This window comes from Hesperophylax consimilis, chromosome 10 (genome assembly GCF_061612785.1).
Source record: "Hesperophylax consimilis isolate HC1 chromosome 10, BYU_Hcon_1.0, whole genome shotgun sequence".
Classification (NCBI taxonomy): domain Eukaryota; kingdom Metazoa; phylum Arthropoda; class Insecta; order Trichoptera; family Limnephilidae; genus Hesperophylax; species Hesperophylax consimilis.
In genome coordinates this window covers 1,035,991-1,062,212 of record NC_142845.1, presented here as the reverse complement: position 1 = coordinate 1,062,212, position 26,222 = coordinate 1,035,991, and the positions used below count along the sequence as shown (strand labels likewise).

The window sequence follows — 26,222 nt, the reverse complement described above, 5'->3', positions numbered from 1 at the left end:
TGTTGAGTCCCTCCGGGGATGTACACGCAACAAATATGGACCAAACTGTGAGGTGTAGTATTAGTGCGAATGGTGACCCAAATATCTTCAGCACAAGAAGTCCATTCAGGTCTGGCGATGCTGATCAGCTCCTGTTTAATAGCTATCACTACACCACCGCCAAGACGCTTACCGGTGGAAGCGTAATCGCGGTCTCTACGATATACATAGTATCGAGGATCGAAAAGTTCTTCGTCTCTGATACCTTTGGTGAGCCATGATTCTGTGAGGGCAATTAAGTCGTAATCGTTTGAAAAGGTATTTTGAAGGATCGTCGTTGTTTTCGTACGAAGACCTCTACAGTTCTGGTGATATATTGCTAAAGACATGGGGGAGTATTCGAATAAATATTAGTGAGTAAGCGGTAAGTTATACATATAAATGATAATAACTTCAATAAATGAGTTCGGTTATGAGAAGTGTTGACTGATTTAGAAAGTTTGTGGGAGAGGGTGAAGTGGTAGAGGGAGGGTGAGTGTAATAGGAGTGGATAAAAGGAGGGGAGAAATGTATAGGGAGACACATGAGTGTATGATGAATCAATTTTACGACGCGAAGAGAATGCCGATCGTCTCAGGCTATTTTTTTTAGTTCCTCTTCCTTGAAAATTGATATGGGAGGCGAAGTGGGATTTTTTCTCACAAATATCCTGGTGTTTTTTATCCATGTGAACTGGAATCCCTTCTCCTTGGCAATCCCCTTGGCCCGAAAAAGGAGGTTTTTGTTAGAACTAGTCAGATGGTCGTTGACATAGATTTTTCTATCGTCACCAGGGTAATTCAGGTCCTTCGTGCTTATTCCTTTCCTTCGTCGAATTTCCGTGATGAATTCATTTTTACGCGAGCGGGTGGTGAATTTAACAATTATTGGTTTGATTAATTTGGAATGAAGTGGGTCTTTCGCCGAGACTCTGGTGGCAAACTCAATTTCATTAGTTTTAAAGTTGTGTATGCCAATTTTGTTTGCTATCTCTGATAGGATGTTTGGAATTTTTTCATTGTTATCTTGAGGTATTCCTTTTATTTCGATATTCTGTAGTCTCATCCATTGCTCCCTTTTGTTGGAATCTTCTTGCATTTGTTTGATGGTCAATTGAAGGGAGGAAACTTCTTGTTCCAAAAAGTCTACTTTGCTCATTGACTGTTCGAAAGCTTGGAATCTATTAGAAAAGTCATCCAATTTTGAGTTGTTGAAGTCGACGGATTTTTTAAGTTCAGACATGTCTTCCTTGACTTGCTTATTAGGTGTTTTAAGAGAGGCAAGTTCAGAAAATATTTTTTTTTATTTCGACCATTACATCTTCTATGGGGTTAGTTGACGTAGCGGATGATTGGAGTGAAGTTTTGCATGTAGTGTTAAATAAAATATTATCATTGGAAAGACTATTTTTCATTCATCGTGCAAATGGTAGTGAACGCCAACATGTTAATTACTAACATAGTACCCAGGTGACCTGGAGGTACATATTTGTTAATAGTAGCAGCATTAAAGGAAGGTTGGAATTGTTGGAGACGGTGGTTATAGAATAAAACCATATTTACTATCACCCTTAAGAACAACATTTGTATAATGAAATACAAGGGATCCATTCCACAGCAGTTCTACATAATATTTGTAGGTTAAACAATGAAGATTATCCACCTGTCTTCATAGACCCCTTGGAGGAGGTTAATGATGTACTGGTGCAAGCACCAATCATCAACAGGGGAGATGAGTGCATTCATCGAACCCTAATTAACCCATATTTTGCCAGATTGATGGATGAATAGTTAGTAAAATACTACCCATCACAAATAGCCTTATCTTACCATTAAACCTGTCGTCCCATGGGTCGGTAAAGAAACCCTCCATTACAAGAGAGGTTCGAAAGGTAAGAGAGAGACCGCCCTATAAACTGTTATCTTTCTTTAGCGAATTTTATTTCTCTGCGCAGAACTCGATGTACATTGATTCTTTACTAACCCGTGGGACAACAGGCCACATCTTAGCACTTTCTGTACCATCTTCCGTCTGGAGACTCAAACACATTTGTACAATCTACCTCTTGGTACAAGAGCCAAGATAATAAAAATGTTCTGAATATCAAAATAATAATATCTTTATTCAAAACTAGCTGTACCCCGCCACACGTTGTTGTCCTTTCTATTCATTTTTATTTGTATAATATTTTATTTTTGTTAAAACTCATGTTTTTTTATAGGGTTCGGTCATGGCTTGCTCATATTTACTGATGAATGGAAGTCGCATCAACGTCCAGGATGCTCTAGGAAAAACAGCTCTCCATCTTGCCACAGATGCCGGAAACACTGCTCAGGTTTGTCCAATGATTTCATCAATGATAATAATTAATGCATAAGTAAAAATAATGAAATCTAATTTGAATTTTCTATCCACATCTCGGACAAAGAAAATAAACAATCTGCCATATTATCGCTAACTTTTTTATGACTATGCTATTGCAATCTACACATTGCAGTTGATTAAAGTCTAGGACAGTGTTTCTTAATAAGGGCCGCATGTCCCACCAGGGGAAATTTGAATGCTTAGGCGGGCAGCGCTCAAATCATTAATTCCGAAAATGTATATAGATAGATAGAAAACATGTTTAAAATAATTAGTGTAACAATAAATCTTCTATTTATTCATAACATTTTATACTTTAATATTTATAAACTTATTAACTTAAATAAATATAAAATATTACCATTTGTTATTTCGGCTACTGGCATTATACCTAGCTCTGTCATTAAAAATTTAAGCGTATTAGATCTATCAAAAAATTTATATATAAAGATGCAAAAGTCGGTCATTTTGAATACATGTAGGATAACGAAAGATTTTTTAAATATTTATGTTAAAGGATCAGTAGGATTTATAGGCCCTGTTAGGAGTTCTACTGAGCCGAACCCTCTGATATGAAAATATCTGGAGTCGGTGAATTATTTTCCCATTTGATCTCTGGTGAATTGATATGTTGTTCTTGTATTGTTTTGTATTTATTTTGCTTATATAATGCACTTGCATAATGTTGATTGACTAGATGATCATTTGTGGAAAAGTGTGTGGAAGGGTTTAGTTTTTCTTATGGGGAAGATTTAGGTAGAATACATAGTAATAGAAATGTTTTCAACAATTATCTCATATTTACTTAATACGCATTGGATCATTATTGAATGTGAATAACTGCATACTTGTACCTAATTATACAGGTTTTATTAATATGTTTACAGGTTTTTTAATATGTTTGTCCCATTTGAAAAAGCAATCTACTGTAACACCAAGATAGACATATTCCGTAACTAATTCTAAGCTTTCACATTTACAATTAGTTGGGATATTTTTATGGATGCAATTAAAATTATGAGTGATTCAGAATGTCTCTCAAATAAGAGTGTTTAATTTTAAATCCTCGCAGAACTTGGGTAAAATAGTACCTACCATAAATATACCACTCTCGTACCTACCAAGTATTTGCATAGAGTAAATGGAATTTTAGCCACTCATGCACTCATATCAGGAAGAGTGTTGCCAACGAAGGCGGTTTATCGCCATTTAGGCTACTCAGAACGAGAATCGGCGACGAATAAATCTAAAAGGCGACTAGTCGCCTGTTAGGCTACTTCAGAGACAAGTTATTTAAATCAGCCAAATCACATAAAAATAAATTATATTTCGTGCGAATGTAAATGTGTGTGTGTGTGCATAATGTAGGTAGGTACAATTTGATATTGACATGAGTGGTATATTTATGATTCACCCTATTTGATTCGTTCGTTTAGGGGAATACCCTGAGCCCTGAGTTCGTCTATTTGTCTTAGCCATTGTCACTTTCGGTTTGCACAACTTCCCCTGCACGATTATTATAGTTGTTTTGTATAGTTTACTTTAATTAGTTTTTCGTTTCTATGAAAAATGGGTAAACAAGTAAATATGCAAAACATTATCGTGGTGAGTGGGAAAAACTACCAGCATTTAAGTAAATAAAAACGAATGGTTTATACTAATGTTTTGTTTTCCAGACTAAAGCAAATCAATAATTTTTAATTATACTTAAGTACTTAAAGTCCAATTCGTGTTTTCTTAATCCCGTGTTTTAACTATCATGTGTATGATTCCGGGATTTCAGAGGAGGTATTAGCCACAACTTAATCCCGGGTTTTAATTATCATGTGTATGATTCCGGGATTTCAGGGGTGGTATTAGCCACAACTAAATCCCGGGTTTTAATTATCATGTGTATGATTCCGGGATTTCAGGGGTGGTATTAGCCACAACTTAATCCCGGGTTTTAATTATCATGTGTATGATTCCGGGATTTCAGAGGAGGTATTATCCACAACTTAATCCCGGGTTTTAATTATCATGTGTATGATTCCGGGATTTCAGAGGAGGTATTAGCCACAACTTAATCCCGGGTTTTAATTATCATGTGTATGATTCCGGGATTTCAGGGGAGGTATTAGCCACAACTTAATCCCGGGTTTTAATTATCATGTGTATGATTCCGGGATTTCAGGGGAGGTATTAGCCACAACTTTAACCCTTCAGGCATTGACAGTATTTTTTCAGAGAATCGAAATATTTCCGTTTAGCAATAAAATCCAAATAATTAGAATATTTCTGAATGTAATGTAACCCCCCCCCCCCTCGCGGGTTCTAAAAAAACCCATCACATTTTATTTTTGTCTACCGGTCTCGAAACGACCGTGTCATAAACTTTACTTTTTTAGGTTTAAATTTAATGTTATTATTATATGAAGTTTACATTTATGTAATGTTATAAATGATATAATTGTAAAGCCGCACATTTTGACACAGGAATGCCCTAGTGAGATGTGCAGAGTACGTTTTTTATTTTAAAAACTGTTTTTTTTTTAAATAAATAAATCGATAATTTTGGCGTTCGGGCTACTTTAGGCTACTGCAACTGAAATTCGGCTACATTAGGCTACTTAATGTTTGAAAAACGGCGACATTAGGCCAAGACCCGTTGGCAACACTGATCAGGAACACTATGGGAATACCAGAAAAAAACAAAAGAAAATGTCATCAACAGAAATCATTCCAGCGATTCCAGCCAATTCCAGTTGTCATCCCATACAACGAAAGCTAATTTTCATTATACGTAATTAAAAATTAGAATGCTAAAATTTAAAATTTCCCAAATGCAGTCAGATTCCTTTTATAGTAATTAAGGTAAATCAGAAGGTTTTATTTAAAAATATTTCGTATAATCCGTGTCCGAATTCCGATTCCGAATATTTACCAAAAAGAGTTATTAAGTGAAATCCAGTATAATGTCAAGTCAGGATGTAGATATGGATGCAGTTCCGGGAACAAGTTCAGGAGTTTCATCATCAATGAAGAGAAATATGACTCGTGTGAATCCCGATGACATCAATAAAGAGATCACGGATTCAAAGAGAGCGAGAATCGTCTTGAATCCAGATGAGAAGACCAATGTTTTGCTCTTCATTCTATCTGCCAATGCTGAGATTGCTCACCACGCAGGGGTTTTTGAGCAGTATAAGACCAACATTGGCATCTCCATGCAGACACACAACATAGTGTTTGCAACCCATAACACGCTGATACAAGCTGCAAATGGGTATGCCTTTAGTGTGGCCAAAACTCACGAGAAGACTGCGTTCAAGATAACTACAGACAAGGAGTACCCGGTCACCAGGGAAGGAGCGTCGACGATCATCAGGAAGACTGCAGGGATTTTTGGCTTACAATACCAAAGATATGAAAATTGGTATGATACTGCTGGTCCACTAATGGATTATGTAGGAGGTTTCCAGCTAAGGCTGACAGAGCTGATAACGGGCCAGTCAAGAATGCCCATTTGGAAGAGAGACGGGATGACCAGGTACATTGAGATCAAGGACATCGGAATCATGGAACGCCACCATGTGTTAGCTGAGGGGATCACCTGGCCACCTGAGAAAAAATCACGCATGCCACAAAGCATAGGACCTCTGTCAGCATTTGCACAGTTAGTCCTTTCTGAACGTGACTCTACCAGAAAATGGAAGGCTGCAGTGAGAAGGGATATGTCTCACATTCCTGAGATCGATACCATAATAGATTTATGTGCATCGAAAACATACGCAGATACAAAACAAATAATGTCTGTATTGGGTGACATCCTGCTGATGACATATGGGCGCCAACCATCAAGGATGTTCTTTCCAGCAAACATCCTAACTGCAGCAGTTTGCCCAGCAATCATAGAGAAGGATAATCCCACTGTCAATGATAAATTGAGTTTTAAACATGCTAATTTCAATTTCTCGGGACAGGGTGGTTTTATGGCCTACAAGGATCTCATCGGGAGGCAATTTGAGCTTCCTGGTTCTCACACAAACGAAGCTGCAGCACAAGTCTTCTTTCACTGTGTGTTTGGCACCTTCAAGGAAGACTTCGGGGTTCTTGCAGCCATAACCAATATCGAAAGATGGTTCACCCGATCAGAAATGGCAGAAGGCTTCAAGAATCTTAACAAGAAGTCAACAAGATTTGCAGTACCGAAGTTGAACTACTGGCCAAAGTTGTCCGGAGCAAATATTTCTGGACTCACATCCAGAGATTCTCATAATTATCAGATCTCAACCGTTGCAGTATTTTCAGGAAAAAGAGAAGTAACTTTTGGCAAAGACTTGATTGATTATTTATCTGACCAAGGATTTGAATACCGCCCAGCACCAAGGTCTATGGCTGGGGTGTTTGAAATGTTGCTCCATCTCAAGTGGAAACTAAGAGAAGGATTAGCCAAGAAAAACTATGTCCATAAATATGGTACTACGGAATGGTATGCTATGGAAGATCTCACCGAGGACAACAAAACACTTATGGAAGGATTGGTTCTCAAGACAAACAACAGATTCTTCTTTGGAAAGAACGAAAACTTCCAATTGTAATTTAAATATATTCGAATTATTTGTATTCATTCTATATTTCTTTTTCTTTCATTATTATTCCATTTTTAAATCTTACTTATTGTCATTCGTTACGCTTAGTTTAATTATTTTGTTTTTCTCTTAGCATGGCTCCAATATTACTTTTTCCTGTCTCAATAATGCAAATTTTTATTTATTTTTTAAAATCCGCTAAACTGATATGTATGTATAACATGTTATTATTAGTTTAAAGATATGTATAACATGTTTTTATTAGTTTAATTACATATTTATGGTTTGTAATTTTTTATTTTTTTATTAACGCCCTGAAAAAAGTCAATAGATAGAAACAAAAGCTTGAATTGCATGAGTTGACAATGGAAAGAGAGCGAATGAATTAGAGAAATTTATAAGAAAAATACATACTTTTATATTATGGAAGAGAAACAGAAGAATTAAGAACATACAATGCACTGGACTATTATGATTTAATGAACTAGTTTGTTGTGTGCGAATTAACTGTTTAAGAAGAAAAAATATATATGCCAAAAGTTATGCCAACAGATCCACATTATTTTATGCCACATAGCATTAAAATAATTATTTGTAAGGATGGGAGTGATACATAAAACATGCAAACACAAAAGGATAAATGAAGATACTATCCTATAATCCTCCCTACGTTCTAGTCATTTAATTTCTTATTTAGTAGTGAGTCGTTCAATTCAATCTTTCCTCTCCAATCGCAATCCAAGGTGTTGTTGCATTCTTGCGGCTATTTCAGTTTTGAGGGCATCTTTCACTGCAGAGTTTATCAATCTTGTTCCTCAGGGCCTTTTAACTTACTATCGTTCTTCCACATTCATATTTGAAGGTACTGATTGTTTGTTAATATATTGCATAGTGGGGCGCTGCTGTCAAAAGGGTTGGGTTTGGATATTTCAACAACATGAGAATACATTAATTCATTTATTTATTTGTTAAGACCCACACAGTACAATTAGATACAATTTGATATTTTTAGTTATTACATAGTTGTAGTACCTATTACGTATGTCCATAAAATATCATTACGTAATTTCGCCTGAGATTGTTATAAAAGGAAGGAAGTGTGTGGATAATAATAAAAATAATAAATGAATTGAAAACAAGAATTATAATAAGCTCACGAATAATTGACTGTTAATAAATAGGAGTTTTGAAAAATGATATAAAATATTTTTGAAATATGTCATGCTAAGAAATTTAATAAGTTAGTTTTTTATGTTAGAAAGGAATCATGAAAGATGTCTAAATGTAGTAATTTTTCGTAATGGGTGTATGTTGTGATTGCGCGAGTAATAACTGAATTGTTTGCTGCATTGGTATTGTTGGCTTCAATATGAAATAGTGTAGTGTGCCTGGTACGCCTCGTTGGAACATTTAAACCAATGACGGATAGCAATTCGGGACTATCTATTTTATTATTTAGCAGATTATGTAGAAACAACAGGTCTGAAAATGTGCGTCTTTTTTGTAAAGTTAACATATTATTTGTAGTATTGTTGTATTTCTTGAGTAAATGTTTCGAAAATTTATTCTGTATACTTTCTACTAAATCTATGTATACCTTATATTGAGGATTCCATATTGTGGAAGCATACTCCAGTGGACTTCTGACCAATGAACAAAACAACATTTTCAGAGTCTTAGCACTTTTGAAAACTTTGCATATTCTTAATAAGAAACCTAGCATTCTGTAGGATTTTGAAATAATGTGTTCAATGTGCTTGTCAAAAATTAATTTGCTATCTAAGTAAACACCTAGATCTTTACACGTAGACATAGGTTGTAAAGGTTTGTTATTCAAGTTGTATGGATAGATGATTTTGTTTTTATTTCTAGTAAATGTAATCGAGTGACACTTAGATATGTTTAAGGACAATAAATTTGATTCACAATATATGCACAAATTATCAAGATCGCTTTGCAATTCCATACAATCGGATAAACACTGTATAGCTTTATAAATTTTCATGTCATCCGCGTATAAAACAAAGTAACTATTTTTAAAGCAAACGTAAATGTCATTTATATAAATATTAAATAAGAGTGGTCCAAGATGCGACCCCTGGGGCACACCTGAGACGATTTCCGTTAAGCAAGATGCAAAACCATTGACAACCGTGATTTGGTGCCGATTATTGACGTATGATGCGATCCATCTATAGAGGTCACCGTGAATTCCTAGACCTAATAACTTTTGTAAAAGAATATAATGATTAACACGGTCAAATGCTTTAGAATAATCCGTATAAATGGCATCTACCTGGCATCGCATATCCATTTGAGCATGAAGAAAATTTGTAAAAAATGCAAGATTTGAAGTTGTGGAGCGATTTTTCATGAAGCCGTATTGATTATTTAAGAGTGAGGGTGAGATAGTAGAATATAATTGATCGTAAACAATTTTTTCCAATACTTTACTTAGTATTGGTAATTCATAACATTATTATCTTAAATAAAGCACGATGGTGAAATATAAATGTTTTGCACTGGACTCTACAGATGGTTTGTTTGAAAACTTGTATAAAGTCAGTCAACAAATTCACTTACATTTAAAATGAGAGGAAATTGTTGCACTTTAATAACTAAAATAAAGCAACGATAATGTAAAATAATTGCTTTGCACTACTTTTGATAGTTTGTTTGAAAACTTGTCTAAATTCATTGGACAAATTTGCTTACATTTAAAAGGAGAGGAAATACATTTTTGGATTGTTGGTTCTGGGGAGCTGCTTTGTCGGAAGCTTAAAAAATGTGAAAATGCATTCATTAATCAGGATTATCTTAAATGAATAACTGATATACATCTAGGAAACATTAAAAAATATTACATTTAAATTATTTAACATTAAAAATGATAACAATATGCATGTTATTATTCTACTAGGTACTCCATAAGTTGAGCTCCGGAGCTTGTGTTTATGGGAGGAGTATTTACCTTTAGAGTAAAATAATGTTCTAATGATTTTGTTCAAACAATAATAAAAAAACTTATTAAATAAATACAAACTTAATATTAACATAGGTACATTAAATTCCCGAAATATCTCTTAAGTAGGGAAGTCGTATGATTTCCCAAGGATGATTTTTATAATTATTCTTTGAATTGTAATTATGGGCTGTAAGGAAGCCTTAAAAGCCCCTCCCCACTCAATAATCCCATACTACAATATGGACTGAATTAATGCATAATAGACAATGTTGATAGTTTTCTTACTTTAAATGTTTCGTATATTATAGAAAATATAGATAAGTTTTCTTATTCTTTCCACAGTGAGATTGATATGGTCTTTCTATTTAACATTTTTATCTATTAAGATTCCAAGATATTTTATAGTAGATTTATGATTTAGTTTCGCGCAGTCCGTATTACATGTCCCGTCATTTACACAATTTTTAGAATTAATTGTTATGTTTATTAGGTTATTTGGCACATCTTCTTGTAGAGTTGGAATACAATATGTGTTTTCGGTGTTGAGTGATAATACATTGCCATCGAACCATTTTTTTATAACCTTCATGTCTTGATTGGCTGCATTGGTAATTTCGTTCCATGTATTTTTTTCGATAATTATTGTAGTGTCGTCAGCAAAGGCTATAAGTTTACCATTAAGTGATAATTTAAACATATGGTTAACGTAAATTATAAATAAAATTGGTCTAATAACAGTCCCTTGGGGAATTCCAAATTCTAAAGTTTCATCCACACTTAGTGAGTTATTTAATTTTACTTTTTGGCTTCTTTGAGTTAGATGCTTTATAGCCAATATCTAACCTTACCAATAATACCGATATCATTTAATTTATTAATTAGTTTTGTATGGGAGATACTATCAAATGCCTTACGTAAATCAATGAAAATGCCAAGGCATTTGGTTTTTTTATCTAATGCACGGTATATAGTTGAAGTTAGTTCTGCAATGGCATCATGAGTGCCTAGTTTCTCTCTAAATCCAAATTGGCTAGGACTAATTATGCACATTAAAAATAAAATAAGATAGATTTATCTAAAAGACGATGTCTAGATTGTATTTAGTTCGGGTTGAATCTTGCGATCATACATAAAGATAGTTGCCAATAAAAAATGTGCGGTGAAAAAATGAAGAAAATGTTGGTAGTTCTTATTCGAAGTATGATAAGAGTCAAATTTGACCGAAGGGGATAGGGTCCCATTAGCTCAGTGGTAGAGCTGTGCCCAGGCAAGGCAAGGGTCCTGGGGTTCGAGTCCTAGATGTGACCGTATCCTTTTCTGATTTTTCTATTTCAGATTTTCGTTTAGAAATCGCTAAAATTGTCTTCAATAATTAGTTCTTAAATAAATTACATAAAAACTTTCAATTCACACTAGAAATAGGTAAAGATAAGAGTTTAAATTTCTTAGATCTAAATTTAACATTTAGAGGTACTAAAATAGAAATTAATATTTTCCTTAAAGATACATACACCGATATTGTTATAGAAAATTCATCAAATCATCCTTTTTCTCAAAAAATCGCGGCTTTCCACTCTATGATTAATAGATTAATTACTATTCCTTTGTCGGTTCAAAATTATACTTCACAATTAAATCTCATTAAACAAATAGCATTTAATAACGGTTATTCTAATAAATTGATAGTTGTTTTTCTCTGTCATTTCTTGACTGAGTTTGTAAAGCTGGCCTTCATGTTGCTTGACCAGATCCTGTGCGCAGTTGTTCTGCCATAAATAAACTACTCTCTGTTCTGCTCAACTAATAATGAAATTTCAGTCATCTTATCCAATATTTCTTTCTGCGACACGTCTAGTTCACGGTTTGTAATATTCACCTGCAAAACATAAATATTCCGAATCATTAATAAACATATTTGGCAATTGATTTAATTTTAAATTGTTTTTGGGTACGGTGAAAAGAAACATTCCATGTTTTTGGAAAAATGTGAATGAATGAAAATCATTATTAATTCATTGTTTTTAACTAGTTATTTGGCATTAAATGATTCTAACTATTATTTATATGTAGGTGGAATCAATACTATGAATAAATATACCCACTTCATTCTTTAGCTCAATATTGGCCATGGAGAGATCCTGGTACTCCAGCCTGGAGTCGGCGTACTGCTGAGCCAAGGCCTTCAGTTCATTATCCAGAGTCTTCCTCTCATTCTGGAGTTCAGTCATTTGACTGGTCAGTGCAGAATTCTGAATAATCTGTTCTTTTAATTGAACGTCGATAACTGCATTGCCCAAATTCTCCACTCCGAAAGCTAAAACAGAAAAAATAAATTACTAAAGAACCTTACTTACTCAATATTCAGTAGGACCTGATAAAATCTGCATTAATACTAAAATCTTATAAGCCAATCTAAATCTTATAACTCTCAGAGTGAGGAAGTAGTACCTAAGTAGTCTGAAGTCGGTAGAAAGGAGTTCCCCGATGACATTTGTGTAAAAACATTAACAAGATTAAGAAGGGGGACTTTATGACATGGCACGATCAAGTGAATCAAATATAGTAGAACCCCGTTTAATTCAATTTAAACGAAAATATGTCATATAATTTCGTTAATCTGAATCTGACGGCTCCAGTAAAATTTCATTTTACACAGTTATATACATCGCCGTAATTGGTATTATTTTTTCCTAATACTGAATTCGACACAGCCATAGCTTTACCTTTTTCTGTTTCTTTAATTGCATGCTTTACATTACCTACCTCCTGGGCCGGCTCTGGGCAGGCGCAACTGGAGCAGTCCGCTCCGGGTGCCGACCTGCCGAAGCGCCAAGGAGGCATCTAATACAGGGCCTTTGAGGTTTTTACTCGTGCCAGGCACTGTTTGGTTCACGGCCGGCACTGCCTGCCCCACTAGGTATGAAGTGTGGAAAAGAAGAAAAAAACAGTGCATTTTTAAACATAATATGGTTAATAAGATGACGATTAGGCAATATATTGTGAAAATACAAGATATGTCTTATTTTCATGAATTTTTATCTGAATTAAAAGGTCCTGCCGCCAAGGTAATATAGATAAGATGAAGATTAGGCAATATAAAGTGAAAATACAAGATATGTCTTATTTTCATGAATTGTTATCTGAAATATAAGGTCCTGCCGCCAAGGTAATATGGTTAATAAGGTGAAGATTAGGCAATATAAAGTGAAAATACAAGATATGTCTTATTTTCATGAATTGTTATCTGAATTATAAGGTCCTGCCGCCAAGGTAATATGGTTAATAAGGTGAAGATTAGGCAATATAAAGTGAAAATACAAGATATGTCTTATTTTCATGAATTGTTATCTGAATTATAAGGTCCTGCCGCCAAGGTAATATGGTTAATAAGGTGAAGATTAGGCAATATAAAGTGAAAATACAAGATATGTCTTATTTTCATGAATTGTTATCTGAATTATAAGGTCCTGCCGCCATGGTAATATGGTTAATAAGGTGAAGATTAGGCAATATAAAGTGAAAATACAAGATATGTCTTATTTTCATGAATTGTTATCTGAATTATAAGGTCCTGCCGCCAAGGTAATATGGTTAATAAGGTGAAGATTAGGCAATATAAAGTGAAAATACAAGATATGTCTTATTTTCATGAATTGTTATCTGAATTATAAGGTCCTGCCGCCAAGGTAATATGGTTAATAAGGTGAAGATTAGGCAATATAAAGTGAAAATACAAGATATGTCTTATTTTCATGAATTGTTATCTGAATTATAAGGTCCTGCCGCCAAGGTAATATGGTTAATAAGGTGAAGATTAGGCAATATAAAGTGAAAATACAAGATATGTCTTATTTTCATGAATTGTTATCTGAATTATAAGGTCCTGCCGCCAAGGTAATATGGTTAATAAGGTGAAGATTAGGCAATATAAAGTGAAAATACAAGATATGTCTTATTTTCATGAATTGTTATCTGAATTATAAGGTCCTGCCGCCAAGGTAATATGGTTAATAAGGTGAAGATTAGGCAATATAAAGTGAAAATACAAGATATGTCTTATTTTCATGAATTGTTATCTGAATTATAAGGTCCTGCCGCCAAGGTAATATGGTTAATAAGGTGAAGATTAGGCAATATAAAGTGAAAATACAAGATATGTCTTATTTTCATGAATTGTTATCTGAATTATAAGGTCCTGCCGCCAAGGTAATATGGTTAATAAGGTGAAGATTAGGCAATATAAAGTGAAAATACAAGATATGTCTTATTTTCATGAATTGTTATCTGAATTATAAGGTCCTGCCGCCAAGGTAATATGGTTAATAAGGTGAAGATTAGGCAATATAAAGTGAAAATACAAGATATGTCTTATTTTCATGAATTGTTATCTGAATTATAAGGTCCTGCCGCCAAGGTAATATGGTTAATAAGGTGAAGATTAGGCAATATAAAGTGAAAATACAAGATATGTCTTATTTTCATGAATTGTTATCTAAATTAGATGGTCCTGCCGCCAAGTTAATCGGCCGCGAAATTTAGATTTCCATGGAAATTATTATGTATTTTTAGGAATTTACTTCGACTATTTGAATTTGAGGACCGGCCGCAATGGTAATCCGTTGCAAAATTTCGATATACACGGAAAATATGTGGTATTTTTACGTATTTACTTCCAATACCTATCTGAATTTGAAAAGGCGGCCATAGAACTTGACTTTTAAGCAAATTACGTGGGAACTTGTTAATTCGAAACTTGATTTTGGAGGTCCCGTGGATTTCTAATTAATGAGGTTCTACTAAAGTAAGTTTTTATTTAATTAGACGAAATTTTGCTGGCAATTTTTTTTTATATATTGTTATTGCGCCCGCACTACTAATTTCAAGATATAAAATTTCTGTAAATAATTCCAAGAAAGTTTAAAACACTATACGTACCTATTTGCGTTTCAATTTTCAACCTAATTTTGGTTCATAAGTTCAACATTGATAAAAAACATAAAAAATTACTGCTCTACTAAAGTTTTTTATAAAGTTGCACTGAAATTCACGAAAAACCAAACCTAGTCGTGCAATTAACTTGTTCGCATTTTTACGTCTTTATCTCGGTATCTATTAGAGATAGAAGAAAAACTGTAAATTGAATTTATCTCAGAGAAGAGTGAGAGTGTTCATTTATAATATAGTTTTTCCTGAATTAAAAAAAAATATATTAAATTGTGTCGATCCACAAATTGATAGATTGAATGAAGAATTATTAGTTCATATGAGATGGTTGTGAGTTGTTTTTCGATAATTTCTAATACTGAGATTAGTTTGCTTTATTTGTTGTTTGAAATTGCATTTAAAAATGATTTTGATGACCGGTCGGTGGCCGAGTTGACATCGCGCTTGGGTCCCACTCAGGCGTAGTGTGTTCAATTCCTCGGCTGGCTAAGTCCTCCATCACAACACAAGCAACATTTTCAGCTTACTGTGGTGGTAGTAGGAGATTTTCAAATATTGTCAGGTTATTCGCAACCCGGGAATGTTTGTCTTTCTTTTTAAAAAAAAATTATATTGATATAATTAAGCAAATTTGGTAAAGTGCATGTAAGTTTTAAAGGTGTAAGTTTTGCATGGTAGTTTATAAATAATGTTAGTTAGATTTTCAAATATTGTCAGGTTATTTGTAATCCGGGAATTTTTGCCTTTCTTTAAAAAAAATAATACTATTAACACTTCCGGCGGGAAGGGTAGTTTTACCTCTAACGCCTGTCCTATTTGAATGGAGAGAAAGGAATTGCTTTTACGACAATTTTATACTAATATCAATCTCTTTGTAAGGGTTCCAACTTCCAAATATATGTATGTGTATTTAAAGAATTTGAACCAACTCTACAACTTTTTGTCCTTTGTGTGGAAGAATATTTTATCAAAATGAAACTGTATATAAACCCGTAGAACGGATAACACATGCTTCCACTTGTCGCGCGAGATGCGGAAGTTTTTGTTTGTTTATTAATGATTTGTGCTAAAATGAAGAAATAAAATATATAGTAAAATACATACATTTTTTACAAATAAAAATCACTAAATGGCTAAACACTGACATTAACTTCAGTTTATGGAGTCTTATTACAAAAGTAGGCTTTATTTTCAGATAAAAAAAAAATAAAGTTGGAGTGTGGTGACAAATATATGGAAAATCTCAATAAACATATGTATTATTTAAAAAGAAATAGCTGTTTAAAACAAAATTGAATCCTCGAATCGGACTCGAATTGGAGTTTGTGCTTGAAGTGTGTTATTATACATAATTCATTACAAAATTTTTGGTGTGGAAGAACCATAACAATATGTGTAGATCGATTATTATTTTGGAAGTTGGAAGAACAAAAATATTTTTGGCTTTTATATTCCTCTTAATTTATTATTGTATAAAATGACATAGCTATTTTGGCCCGATGAACCTTGCGAAGAACTTTTAACATTTAGGAAAAATAACACAGAATAGCTCACGTGAGCGGACTACTTTATTTTAAGTATAAATATAAAGCAATTCATTGGAGTGTATGAAACGGTCTTTACTTTCACACCGAAATAGTTACAAGACCCAACTGCTGCTTCAGACTGACGTAAATACAATTTCAAAATTTGTATATTTTCTAATATTAATTTCTTTGAGGTCATTATACCTAATCATTTTTGAAGACAAAGAATTATTCTCAGATGTTAAAAATGGAATGGTGAATCTGCAGTTTTAGTGAGGCTGATAAATACATTTTTAGTTGCAGGTACACAAGTAATGTGTAGGTACTTTTAAAAATAAGTTCCATTGGATTTTCCGCTTGCATGAGCAATGTTTACCGGAAATAATTTGAAAAGTCTGGATTCAAGATATTTTTTCCACTTTAAAGATTAACCACCTCTCGATGATTGAGAGAAAAACAAAATTCTCTAAATATACCTACCTACTAGACAAAAACCAATTGAAAATAATTTTGGGTTATTCACCTTCTCAGCAAACCTCACAGGTGTTATAGTAATCCCAGAGAGAGGTTGTACATACGTCATCGACAATCATCCTCTTCCTTTCCAAACGCCTTTATGAAAACTAAAAACAGAGAAGATACTAGAACAACCTCCCTGTGAGACTAGAATGGTTGTAAACCTTTAGTAAGGTTTTTATAAACAATGGCTCAAAATTAATTTCTGTGAATTTCTTCAGGATAACATTGTGATGGTAACTGGAGACTCTTCATCGAAAAAATATTAGCACTTACCTTATTAGTTTATACATTGATGGCTGTCTTCGATACAAACTTTTAAAAACTTCTCATGTTCACCAGTCTGATGATTCCTGCAGCGGGATAAAACTAGTTGGTGCCAGTTTAGCGTGAGGTCTAGCTTTACATTTCCACAACTGCACGCTAAAGTAAGAATGTTTAGGTGGACCGCACGCTTAAGTACAAATGTTAAGGTAGACGTCATGCTGAAATAGAAATGTTAAGGTACCTCTTGCTAACTGGCACCAATCAGTCCAATAAAAAATAAACCTATGGGAAGTCAAAGCATTGCTATTAAAAAAACCTGACTATAATTTCTTAGAATAGAAGTGTACATGTATTGTATTGTTTCAAAGTGCTTTCATACAAAAACGTATTGAATTCCGTAAGTCTAAACTTACACTTTAGGGTTCACAGTTTACACTCGCGCTGTACAAGCGGGTTCCCTACAGAGCATCGGACCAGCCCGAGGTTCATTAAAAAAAATTAAACTTATTTATTATTCCCTACTGTTTCATTTTAAACCATTTTGATAGAAATATCATAACATTATAATTATTCTGTATTCATAACAAATATATTTTTTTAAATTAAGTAAAACTTCCCAACCAATGTTAAGCTTTAATCAAAAGTTGAATTGATATAAAGATGTACACTAGTTGATCTCTTCTGCACCCGTGCACATTTGGAAACCACATCAAACACATACTTAACATTTACATATGGTTGACAATTGCCGCATGAGAATCGTTGGCTTTCACGACTCATTATTGTGTTCAACAGTTGAACAACATGACTTGCCCGAATATTATCCTCCCTCTATAGGAGGATGAGTCTGCTTCCTATCTTTAAAAAGGTCCTCAACACAACGTCTCCAAAGATGACGACAATATTAAAAATGTAATGTTTTGCATAATTTTACTAATGTAGGGTTAGTCAAACTCCATCATACGACCATCAAATCCACAAATCAATTTGAATGGCTCAAGTTGATCACAAATTGATCAAATGGTTTGGTTGGTTTAACAGGATGTCAATTTGATGGTCATCAAATGTGATTTACACCATCAGTCCATTTAAGCGATGAATCGACTGGTTCCACTATATATGACTAACACTAATCCACCACCCCAAAAACCAGACAAGTGTTCAATTAGCGAAAGCGGCGGATTATAGTGCATACATACAAAATATGCTAAAAATTAAAACAGGTAACGCGTAAAACCAAACAAACACCACTATCAATCTTTCATAAAATTTCCATTTTTTGATATAATGTGTACACTTGCGACGACTCCATTTTGTAAACCTATTCAAACAAAAAACATGGAAGAATGAATCAAACTGTTTCTAGAATACAGAGGAATAAACAAAAACCGAAATGTCCTAAAATGACCCCAAATGACTAGTAAAATGGTCAGCAAGAGCGAACTAGAGCTAAACTCACGACACTGAACAAATATATTGAAATAGGAATAAGGTTTAGTGAAAATACAAAACCAGGAAAAGAAATAAAGTGTTACATTTGTGGTTAATTCAGGTTTTGTCGCTGAGAGCGCAATTACAACCTTTCTCTCTGTGAAAGCATCGTTTATGAGAGGAAAAGGTTACAATAGACCAACCAGCGGTATGCTTTTAGCATAATTTCTCATTCTTTGAACCCAGGGAAACAGAATATTTAATTATTTATCAAAAGAATGAGGTCATCGGCAGTCAGGTTTATGAACACGAATCCCACAGCGGGTATACTGCCCTCTTCTCTATCCACAGGCAATATTTTGATATAAATATGTATGGAAACTCCAAAACTAATGGTCCTAATAATCCCATAGACATTCAAATTGTGTTTATGACTAATCCATTCAATATTACGCACGGGTAGGCAGAGAAGATAGGACACAACAGTCCTTGCTTCATTCACATTCATGTGTAATCTTCTGTTTTACCAACTCTACATATGAGCCGATTTTGTGTTTCACTTGATCATGCCGTGTCTTCCTAAGGCGCCTCCGACTTCTTACATTCACCTGCGAATCTCATCCTCACATTCCTTCCGCTGATACGCTATGCATGTCTAAACTATCTATGGGTCCATTTCCTAGTCTTGTTCGCTTACATTGTATTAAGATACATCAAGTTTTTGGTATCAGATCTCCACTGAGGACTTCTATACTTAATCCCATATTATAAAATAGATTCAAGGTCTTAAATATGAGCAAGTACCAGAGACCAATCTATTATATTATGTTCTAAATATGAGCAAGTACCAGAGAACAACCTATTATATATGTTCTACAAATGCAAAAAGGTAGAATATTAAAATCCACTAACCTTTTAAGTGATAATATATAAGGTTTTATTAAAGCTTTAATAATTAAAAGCACCTTTTTAAAATCCACAAAATATTTTTCAAACAAAATTTAATTAAAACGTTAGCATATTATTATCATTCACAGGTGGGAGAATTGACACAATAATTGCACTAATAACTTGAAAAATAAACAAAAAAACTGCTTTGGATAAATAAACAATAAAGTATTGGAAATAATGTATAATATATTCTGTTAAGTTTTTTTTTGTTGTTAGTAAGCTACAAAAAGATCATAATAATTTCCAACAAAAATTTTGAAATTAAAGGGACTTTAAAAATATGTACTCAACACTAGTACTTATTACGGATTTTAATTAGTTATTAAATTATACAAAACATATTAAAATTTCCCACCAGTTACAATAATAATTTGTTATGCTGGCGCGTGGAAGTCGGAAACAGAGTCTATGAAAGTTTCTTGGCTTTATGATACAACGTATCCACAACCTTGCTCATGTGGTGAATGGTCTCCAGGGCTGTCTCGTATGTCTTGTCCACAGCTGCCTCTTCAAACACTATGAGCACCCCCTCACCCTGGTCCAGAATTCCGTTGAACTTCTTGTCTAAAATCATTTGGGAAAGTTTCTTTTCTACCTGCGGCACCTGCAGCTTGATACAGCTGCTTACATAGTCCACTTCAACTCGGCTGTAGGGCTCGATGATGCGACACAAGTTCTGCTCCAGCATGGTGTCGTATAGCGTCCCCAAGTGGGCGCGGACTATCACATCTTCCTCCAGCTCCTTCTTGTAGGTCTTCAGACCCTGCTGGAAGTCTGCTAGAGACCTCTTGTGCGAGGCTTGGGCCACGCTCTTCATTGCGTCGATGTCGGAGCCTGCGTACTTGAGGGCCAACTTGCCACTGATAATTTGCTGAACATCTTCGGGTTGATTTAACATAATTTTAGACAGGAGCATGTATTTTAAAGCAGTAAGCGCCTTCGGGCTCTCCACACTATCGTAGCCTTCGAAAGCTTCATAGAAGTATGAGTAAGCGGTTTTGAAATCTCTCTCGTCAGCGGCGTGAAGGATGCCGGATTGGAGATCTAGGGCGGCCTGCATCTTGGGGGGGCAGTAGATGGCATTGGCGGTGGTTCTGGCGGAGGTCAGGGCTGCGCGGGCTTTGGGCAGGTTACTCAGAGCGTGATATGTCTTACTCTCCAGGAGTTGGACTTCAACGAGTAGATTTTTATCATCCAGCTTTTTCAATTCTTTTAAAAGGGTGCCACCTAGAGCCAGGGCTTCGGAGAACATTCCGGTATCGAAATAGAGGGCAACAAGACGAGATTCCAGCGACTGTCGTAAAAATGTTCGCTTTTCTTCTTTGGCCCATTCTATGCATTCTTTACACAATTGAACTTCAATTCCTATGCCAGCTTCGAGGTCGAGGAAAAAGTCCACGAGAGAGCGAACCAATTTTGCAGCTTTCGCTTTGCTGATCACACTTAAAAACGGTCTTGTCGCTTTAATGAGTTCAGCAAGCTCCTTGGCCTTTCCTTCTTTCTTGTATAACTCACCCAAGCTGAGGATCTTCAGCTCCTTTTCTTTGATGATCTCTTCGTCATTTTGTTGCATTTCTTCGTCGGTAACAATTTTGTCCAAGAAATGAAAACCATCATCTCTTTGTGTGGTGGCACGAGAAGTATCAAACATTACGGCACCCGCCATACTTTTGCTCACTATAATAATCGCTCAGTCATCAACGACACAACGAGTACGAACGGCAATGTCACTACCAAATGCGCAGACAAACATAGACGCCAATAGACGCGAAGATGATGCTAACATTAGTGGTTCCTACTCGGCTAAATCTAAAAACTGACTCACATGGCTCAAAATATTTTGTAGCGAGGTATACAACCGATAAACAATTAGTGGCTATGGCAACACCGTTGCTTACAATTTTTGGTCAGCTGTCAGCTGCTGTCATTTTATGAATCACGAATATTATTTTTTAGAGTTTCCGCAGTTCGTAATATTATAAACAAAATAAATAAATATATATTGGATTGTCATAATTTATTTCGTCAAAAATATTTGGTAAAGGTTACGAATTCCGCTTCACTCTTAATACGCAATATTTCACTTTCAAATAAATGGATTTAGCTTTATTAATTCAAAACATGATTTATTATGTCGGGGGAGACGGAAAAATAAGCACTTTTAATTTTAATTTCGTTTATTAAGTCACTTACGCGATATGTCACACGAGATTTCAAAGAAACAAAATAATGTGACATTTGCCGGAAATACCACAACTAGTTATTTACCTAGCCAGTGCGCGGGTTAGGTACAGTACCTACCTATTAACTAATTCAGTTAAAGAAAATAAAATCTTGAAAATATTAAATTAATATATATATATAACCTAACCTAATCTAACTGTGATTTTCTATAGCAAAAAATGCCCCTTTAATAACGCCTGCTCGCGTCCCCTTTAGAGTTACATCCCAGTTTTCAAATAGTATGTGAGCTACGCTAGGTTTGTATAGACTGGTTTGTGATTTAATTCTAATACCTATTTTCCATGTTCTAACCTAACCTAACCTAAACGGAATACGTTTAATCACATTTTATTCTATTTGTTTGTTATTCGGGTTATTTTATTTAATTATCTGTTGATTATTTGTTATAAATAATACATTGACTTACATATTAATATGGATTAATTATACACGATGATATTATTTATTTAATATGGCAATACTAATTTTTTTGGTTGGCAGCAATATCTATGAAATATTTTGTAGGTATGAATTACGATATTATGAATATAATCCAACTCTTGATATGAACATAGTCGCTTTCGGCGGCGCCGCATACTAATTGACATATCGCGTAAGTGACTTAATAAACGAAATTAAAATTAAAAGTGCGTACATTACCGTCTCCCCCGACATAATAAATCATGTTTTGAATTAATAAAGCTAAATCCATTTATTTGAAAGTGAAATATTGCGTATTAAGAGTGAAGCGGAATAGGAGAAAATTAATAAATATTTATATGAGGTAAATTTATCATTTATTCTCGAGACCAATATTTCAGTAGAAACTTCAAATGAATGTAATCGTCAAAAACTTATGTAACGAATAAATCATAATAAAGTTATGAAAAAATGGAACTAGAACTTGTTCACACGAAAAAGTCACAAGTGCGATTTTTGTTACAGATCTCAAAGGTACTTGGCTATCACACAATACTTTCTACAGCCTGATACAACAATCACGTTGCACAAAAAATGTATATCAAAGATTCAATACATGATTGAATTGAAAGTAAGAATTCAAAATCATAAAACTTACCTCTTCAAATCATTATTTGTATAAACAGTTCATTATATTTGAAAGAATGCCTTTGATGTTTAAAAATGACATATTTTAACCTGACCGATTGTAGCGTTGCTATGAAGTACTCAATGTTAAGGAGAGCAGTGACCAGGAGACCATCAGGAAAGCGTACATTGACCTGGCCAAGAGATTTCACCCGGATTCTGGATCCCCGGAGGCAGATTCTGATAAATTCAAGGAGATTGTAACTGCCTTCAATTTCCTAAATAGAAAAAATGCCCAAGACAGATGGGGTGTTGACGATAGCAAAAGGGTTGAGGAATTCGATATTAAGGTACATCTTATTTTGTGGAATAAATTAGGACTTTTGTAATATTTTCAAGTGACCGAAAACAAAACATCTTGTTTGGATTTTACTTTTTTATTTTACTTTAGATTTTACTTTGGAATCCTTATGAGGTGGGGTACTCCCTCCTGTTGGAAGATTTCTTGACATTTCTCTACACAGGGGAGTACAACCACACTTCTCTTCCTAACTAACTTCTCGAAAACACCTGAAACCGAATTGTTGCTTTTTTCATCACAGCACACAGCTCCCCAGCACCGACAGTATCTAAACTTCGATGGCGTGGGGTTCGGCTCTCCATCGCAGCGGCAGAAGCAGTGGACGAAGAAGAGGGCCATCGACGCGGCCAATAATGTGATGGAGCACCGCATCTCCAAGGCCATGGCCGGGGAGGGGGCACTACTCGACAAAAAAGATATTGACCAAAAACGCAAAATCAAAACACAGTAAACATGTTTTTTTATCATTGAATTATATAATTAAGGAAAACGATACTGTTACAATTATAAAAAATTCAATATTACAAAAAAAAAATCATATGATTTGTGAATGATCTCAAAAGAATTAACTTTTTATCTTTAGAATTAACACATATTAAAGATCGATGCAGAAAAATATGGAACAATTATTATGTGGCATCTGTTCTTAGTTTCTTTTTTAAATGGTGTAAATTTGATGGTGCCAGAACTTTCCATTTACATATCTGTAGTTTGAAGTTCCACTGGCTCGGTAACCGTAAGGAATCGACAAAAACCAAACACCCTGCACAGAAAAGTAAACTTCGCTACGGTTGGCACCTCAGCCATTGTGGGATTTTTCTGCACAGCGTCTCCGGTTTTTGTCAATTCCTTACCATTACCAAGTGGGACGACGGGTTTAGTAATATTAATGCTTCTTTTCAGGACTGGTTTTGATCGGCTGGTTGAAGATCTCATACAAGAAGCAATATCCAAAGGTGAATTCAGTAACTTACCTGGATCGGGTAAACCACTCACATCCAAACAAAATATCAACCCTTATGTTGATTTTGTAACTTATAAGGTAAACCAGGTATGTAAATGTAAATAGCACTCATCAATACCAAAAATAATTTACAAACTCTATTATATTGTTACCAAATTGATTTTTATCCCACATAAATTTCAGGTTTTGATAGATAGCGGTTTTACCCCTCAATGGATTTCTCTACAGAGGGAAATAAGAAATGACGTGGAAACATTACGATCAAGTCTTTTTACTGACCGCAGTCTCCTAGGTCCTCTGCCCCTAACTCCTCAAGATGAACGCACCTGGGAACTCTATTTGGCAAAACACAAGTCAATGGCTGACAAAATTAATACTAAAATCAATCATTTTAACCTTGTAGTCCCCATCCTCCAAAAACAAATGTACCCCGTTTCTGTAGAAAAGGAAGCTGAAAAAGTTTTACAGGATGGTAAAGATAATACGCAAATAGTTAAGACAATTACAACGACCTATCAAAATGTTGATAGCACTCAACAATCAAATTTTTTATCGATTTTTTTTTCTATTTTTAAGTAGAATAGTTTAATAAAAATAATTCTTTATGTCAAATCTGTGAATAAAAAATATTTTTGTAAATTATGATGTTTGTTTTTCTGCCCTGCTTGCACTGGTAATGTTAATATACCTAGCCCGTCGTCCCATGGGTCGGTAAGCAAGAATAAAAAAACCGAATGCTGGAAGACCCTGCGCAGAAAATTAAGTTCGCTGTAGCCGGGTCTCGGTATGTGGCAATTGGTTACTAATCAGTGAGACGACGGGCTTAATCGGTTTATAGCTATCGGTAATAAATCATCTTAGACATCATACAAATTGAAATTGGGCGGGGGTAAATAAATCATTAATAAGTCCTCAGAGTGGATTTAACCACAGTTTGAAAATTATGTTAAACGCCAAAACATCTGTCGCAATAATAAAAAACAATGATATTTGAGGAACAATTAATAACATTATTAAATTTGAATTTAAACAAAAAATTAAATGGAATTCTACGAATTAATGACAAAAACAATTAAATATGGGAATCAATTCCAGCATCAAAAAACAACTCGTACACCGATGGCGCCCGATAAATTACACGGATTTTGACAGAGGCTTTTCCATAAACATCCGCTTGTTGTTTATGTCATAGATTATTAGTTTTTAGATGTCAAATCTCAATTCATAAGTTAATCGTAATTATTTAACCGTGGCGTTTATTTAAAGTGAAACTGTTTAGTGCACTATACAATGTATTAAAATAAATACTTTTTTGTCAGTAAGTTTCCCGAGTCTGTTAAATATTAGAGAATGTTGAAAACATATTGTAACCTAAAGAGTTCCACGAACAACATCAATGTATCAATAAAACCATTAATTTACTAATTATAATAAACCAGCACACATCATATGATGATATCCACTATGATATCCACATTCTGTTAACTTATGAACGGCCAGGTTAATATTTTCATCCAAATAAATTAATTTGTAATTTAGGATTCGAAAGTTATCTTTGTCCGAATCAATTATTCGGGTAATAATTTATTATTTGCGTAAATTGCGTAACGAATTGCATGATAATGTTTTAAAATTAGGGTAAATAATTACCAAAATTAGATTTGGGTGAACTTGTCGAATTCCGCTGCATGCCGCAGACTCGTCAACCCGGTTAAAAAGACAACACTTGATTTCAACTTAAATTAATGGAGACAATTATTTAAGTCGGGGGTAAGTAAACATGCACAAAATAGGCTTTAGTTTGGGTTATCTTAATAATTTATACGTATTTCCTGACCTTCAAACTTAACTTTCATTGAGAAAAATGGAACTTTAATGCATATTTTACCATCTCCCACCACATAAATATTTATTTCTTGTAGTAATTAAGTTGAAACCAAGTGCTGTTTATTATTTTTTGCATATTAAACGTGCAGCGGAATTCGACAAGATTATCTTAGATTTGTTTTCATAAGTTGACACAGTAAATTTGTATTTTATTTTAATGATTTGAATCAAGTCATGAACGTTTTGC

General features: G+C 34.3%; 4 protein-coding genes across 9 annotated transcripts in view; 2 read left to right on the top strand and 2 right to left on the bottom strand.

The window, feature by feature from the left end:
• Positions 1 to 7,934: 7,934 nt before the first annotated feature.
• On the bottom strand, positions 7,935 to 14,778 carry LOC149420143 (uncharacterized). 2 transcript variants are annotated; one of them, XM_089636415.1, is made up of 3 exons: positions 12,682 to 14,778; positions 12,021 to 12,232; positions 7,935 to 11,794 (listed from the first exon to the last, which is right to left on the bottom strand). In XM_089636415.1, the coding sequence occupies exons 1-3, from the start codon at positions 12,869 to 12,871 to the stop codon at positions 11,699 to 11,701; spliced, it is 498 nt and encodes a 165-aa protein (XP_089492541.1). In that variant the 5' UTR covers positions 12,872 to 14,778; the 3' UTR covers positions 7,935 to 11,698. The 2 variants fall into 2 exon arrangements, with proteins under 2 accessions (XP_089492541.1, XP_089492542.1); XM_089636416.1 differs by having other exon boundaries at positions 12,678 to 12,862.
• A 4,941-nt stretch (positions 14,779 to 19,719) lies between these two features.
• On the bottom strand, positions 19,720 to 21,305 carry Rpn6 (regulatory particle non-ATPase 6). Its single transcript, XM_089636413.1, has one exon. The coding sequence runs from the start codon at positions 21,217 to 21,219 to the stop codon at positions 19,960 to 19,962; it is 1,260 nt and encodes a 419-aa protein (XP_089492539.1). The 5' UTR covers positions 21,220 to 21,305; the 3' UTR covers positions 19,720 to 19,959.
• A 1,409-nt stretch (positions 21,306 to 22,714) lies between these two features.
• LOC149420141 (dnaJ homolog subfamily C member 28) lies at positions 22,715 to 24,900 on the top strand. Of its 2 annotated transcripts, none has more exons than XM_089635997.1 (5): positions 22,715 to 22,827; positions 22,949 to 23,173; positions 23,426 to 23,631; positions 24,088 to 24,226; positions 24,332 to 24,900. In XM_089635997.1, the coding sequence occupies exons 1-5, from the start codon at positions 22,813 to 22,815 to the stop codon at positions 24,725 to 24,727; spliced, it is 981 nt and encodes a 326-aa protein (XP_089492123.1). In that variant the 5' UTR covers positions 22,715 to 22,812; the 3' UTR covers positions 24,728 to 24,900. The 2 variants fall into 2 exon arrangements, with proteins under 2 accessions (XP_089492123.1, XP_089492122.1); XM_089635996.1 differs by having other exon boundaries at positions 24,088 to 24,235.
• Positions 24,901 to 25,347: 447 nt separating this feature from the next.
• Positions 25,348 to 26,222, top strand: part of LOC149420140 (glycoprotein-N-acetylgalactosamine 3-beta-galactosyltransferase 1-like) — a 63,941-nt gene continuing 63,066 nt past the window's right edge. The window contains exon 1 of one of the 4 annotated variants that reach the window (XM_089636409.1): positions 25,348 to 25,466. The gene's annotated coding sequence lies outside the window, so the exon portion shown is untranslated. The other 3 variants (XM_089636408.1, XM_089636407.1, XM_089636411.1) reach the window with 3 other exon arrangements.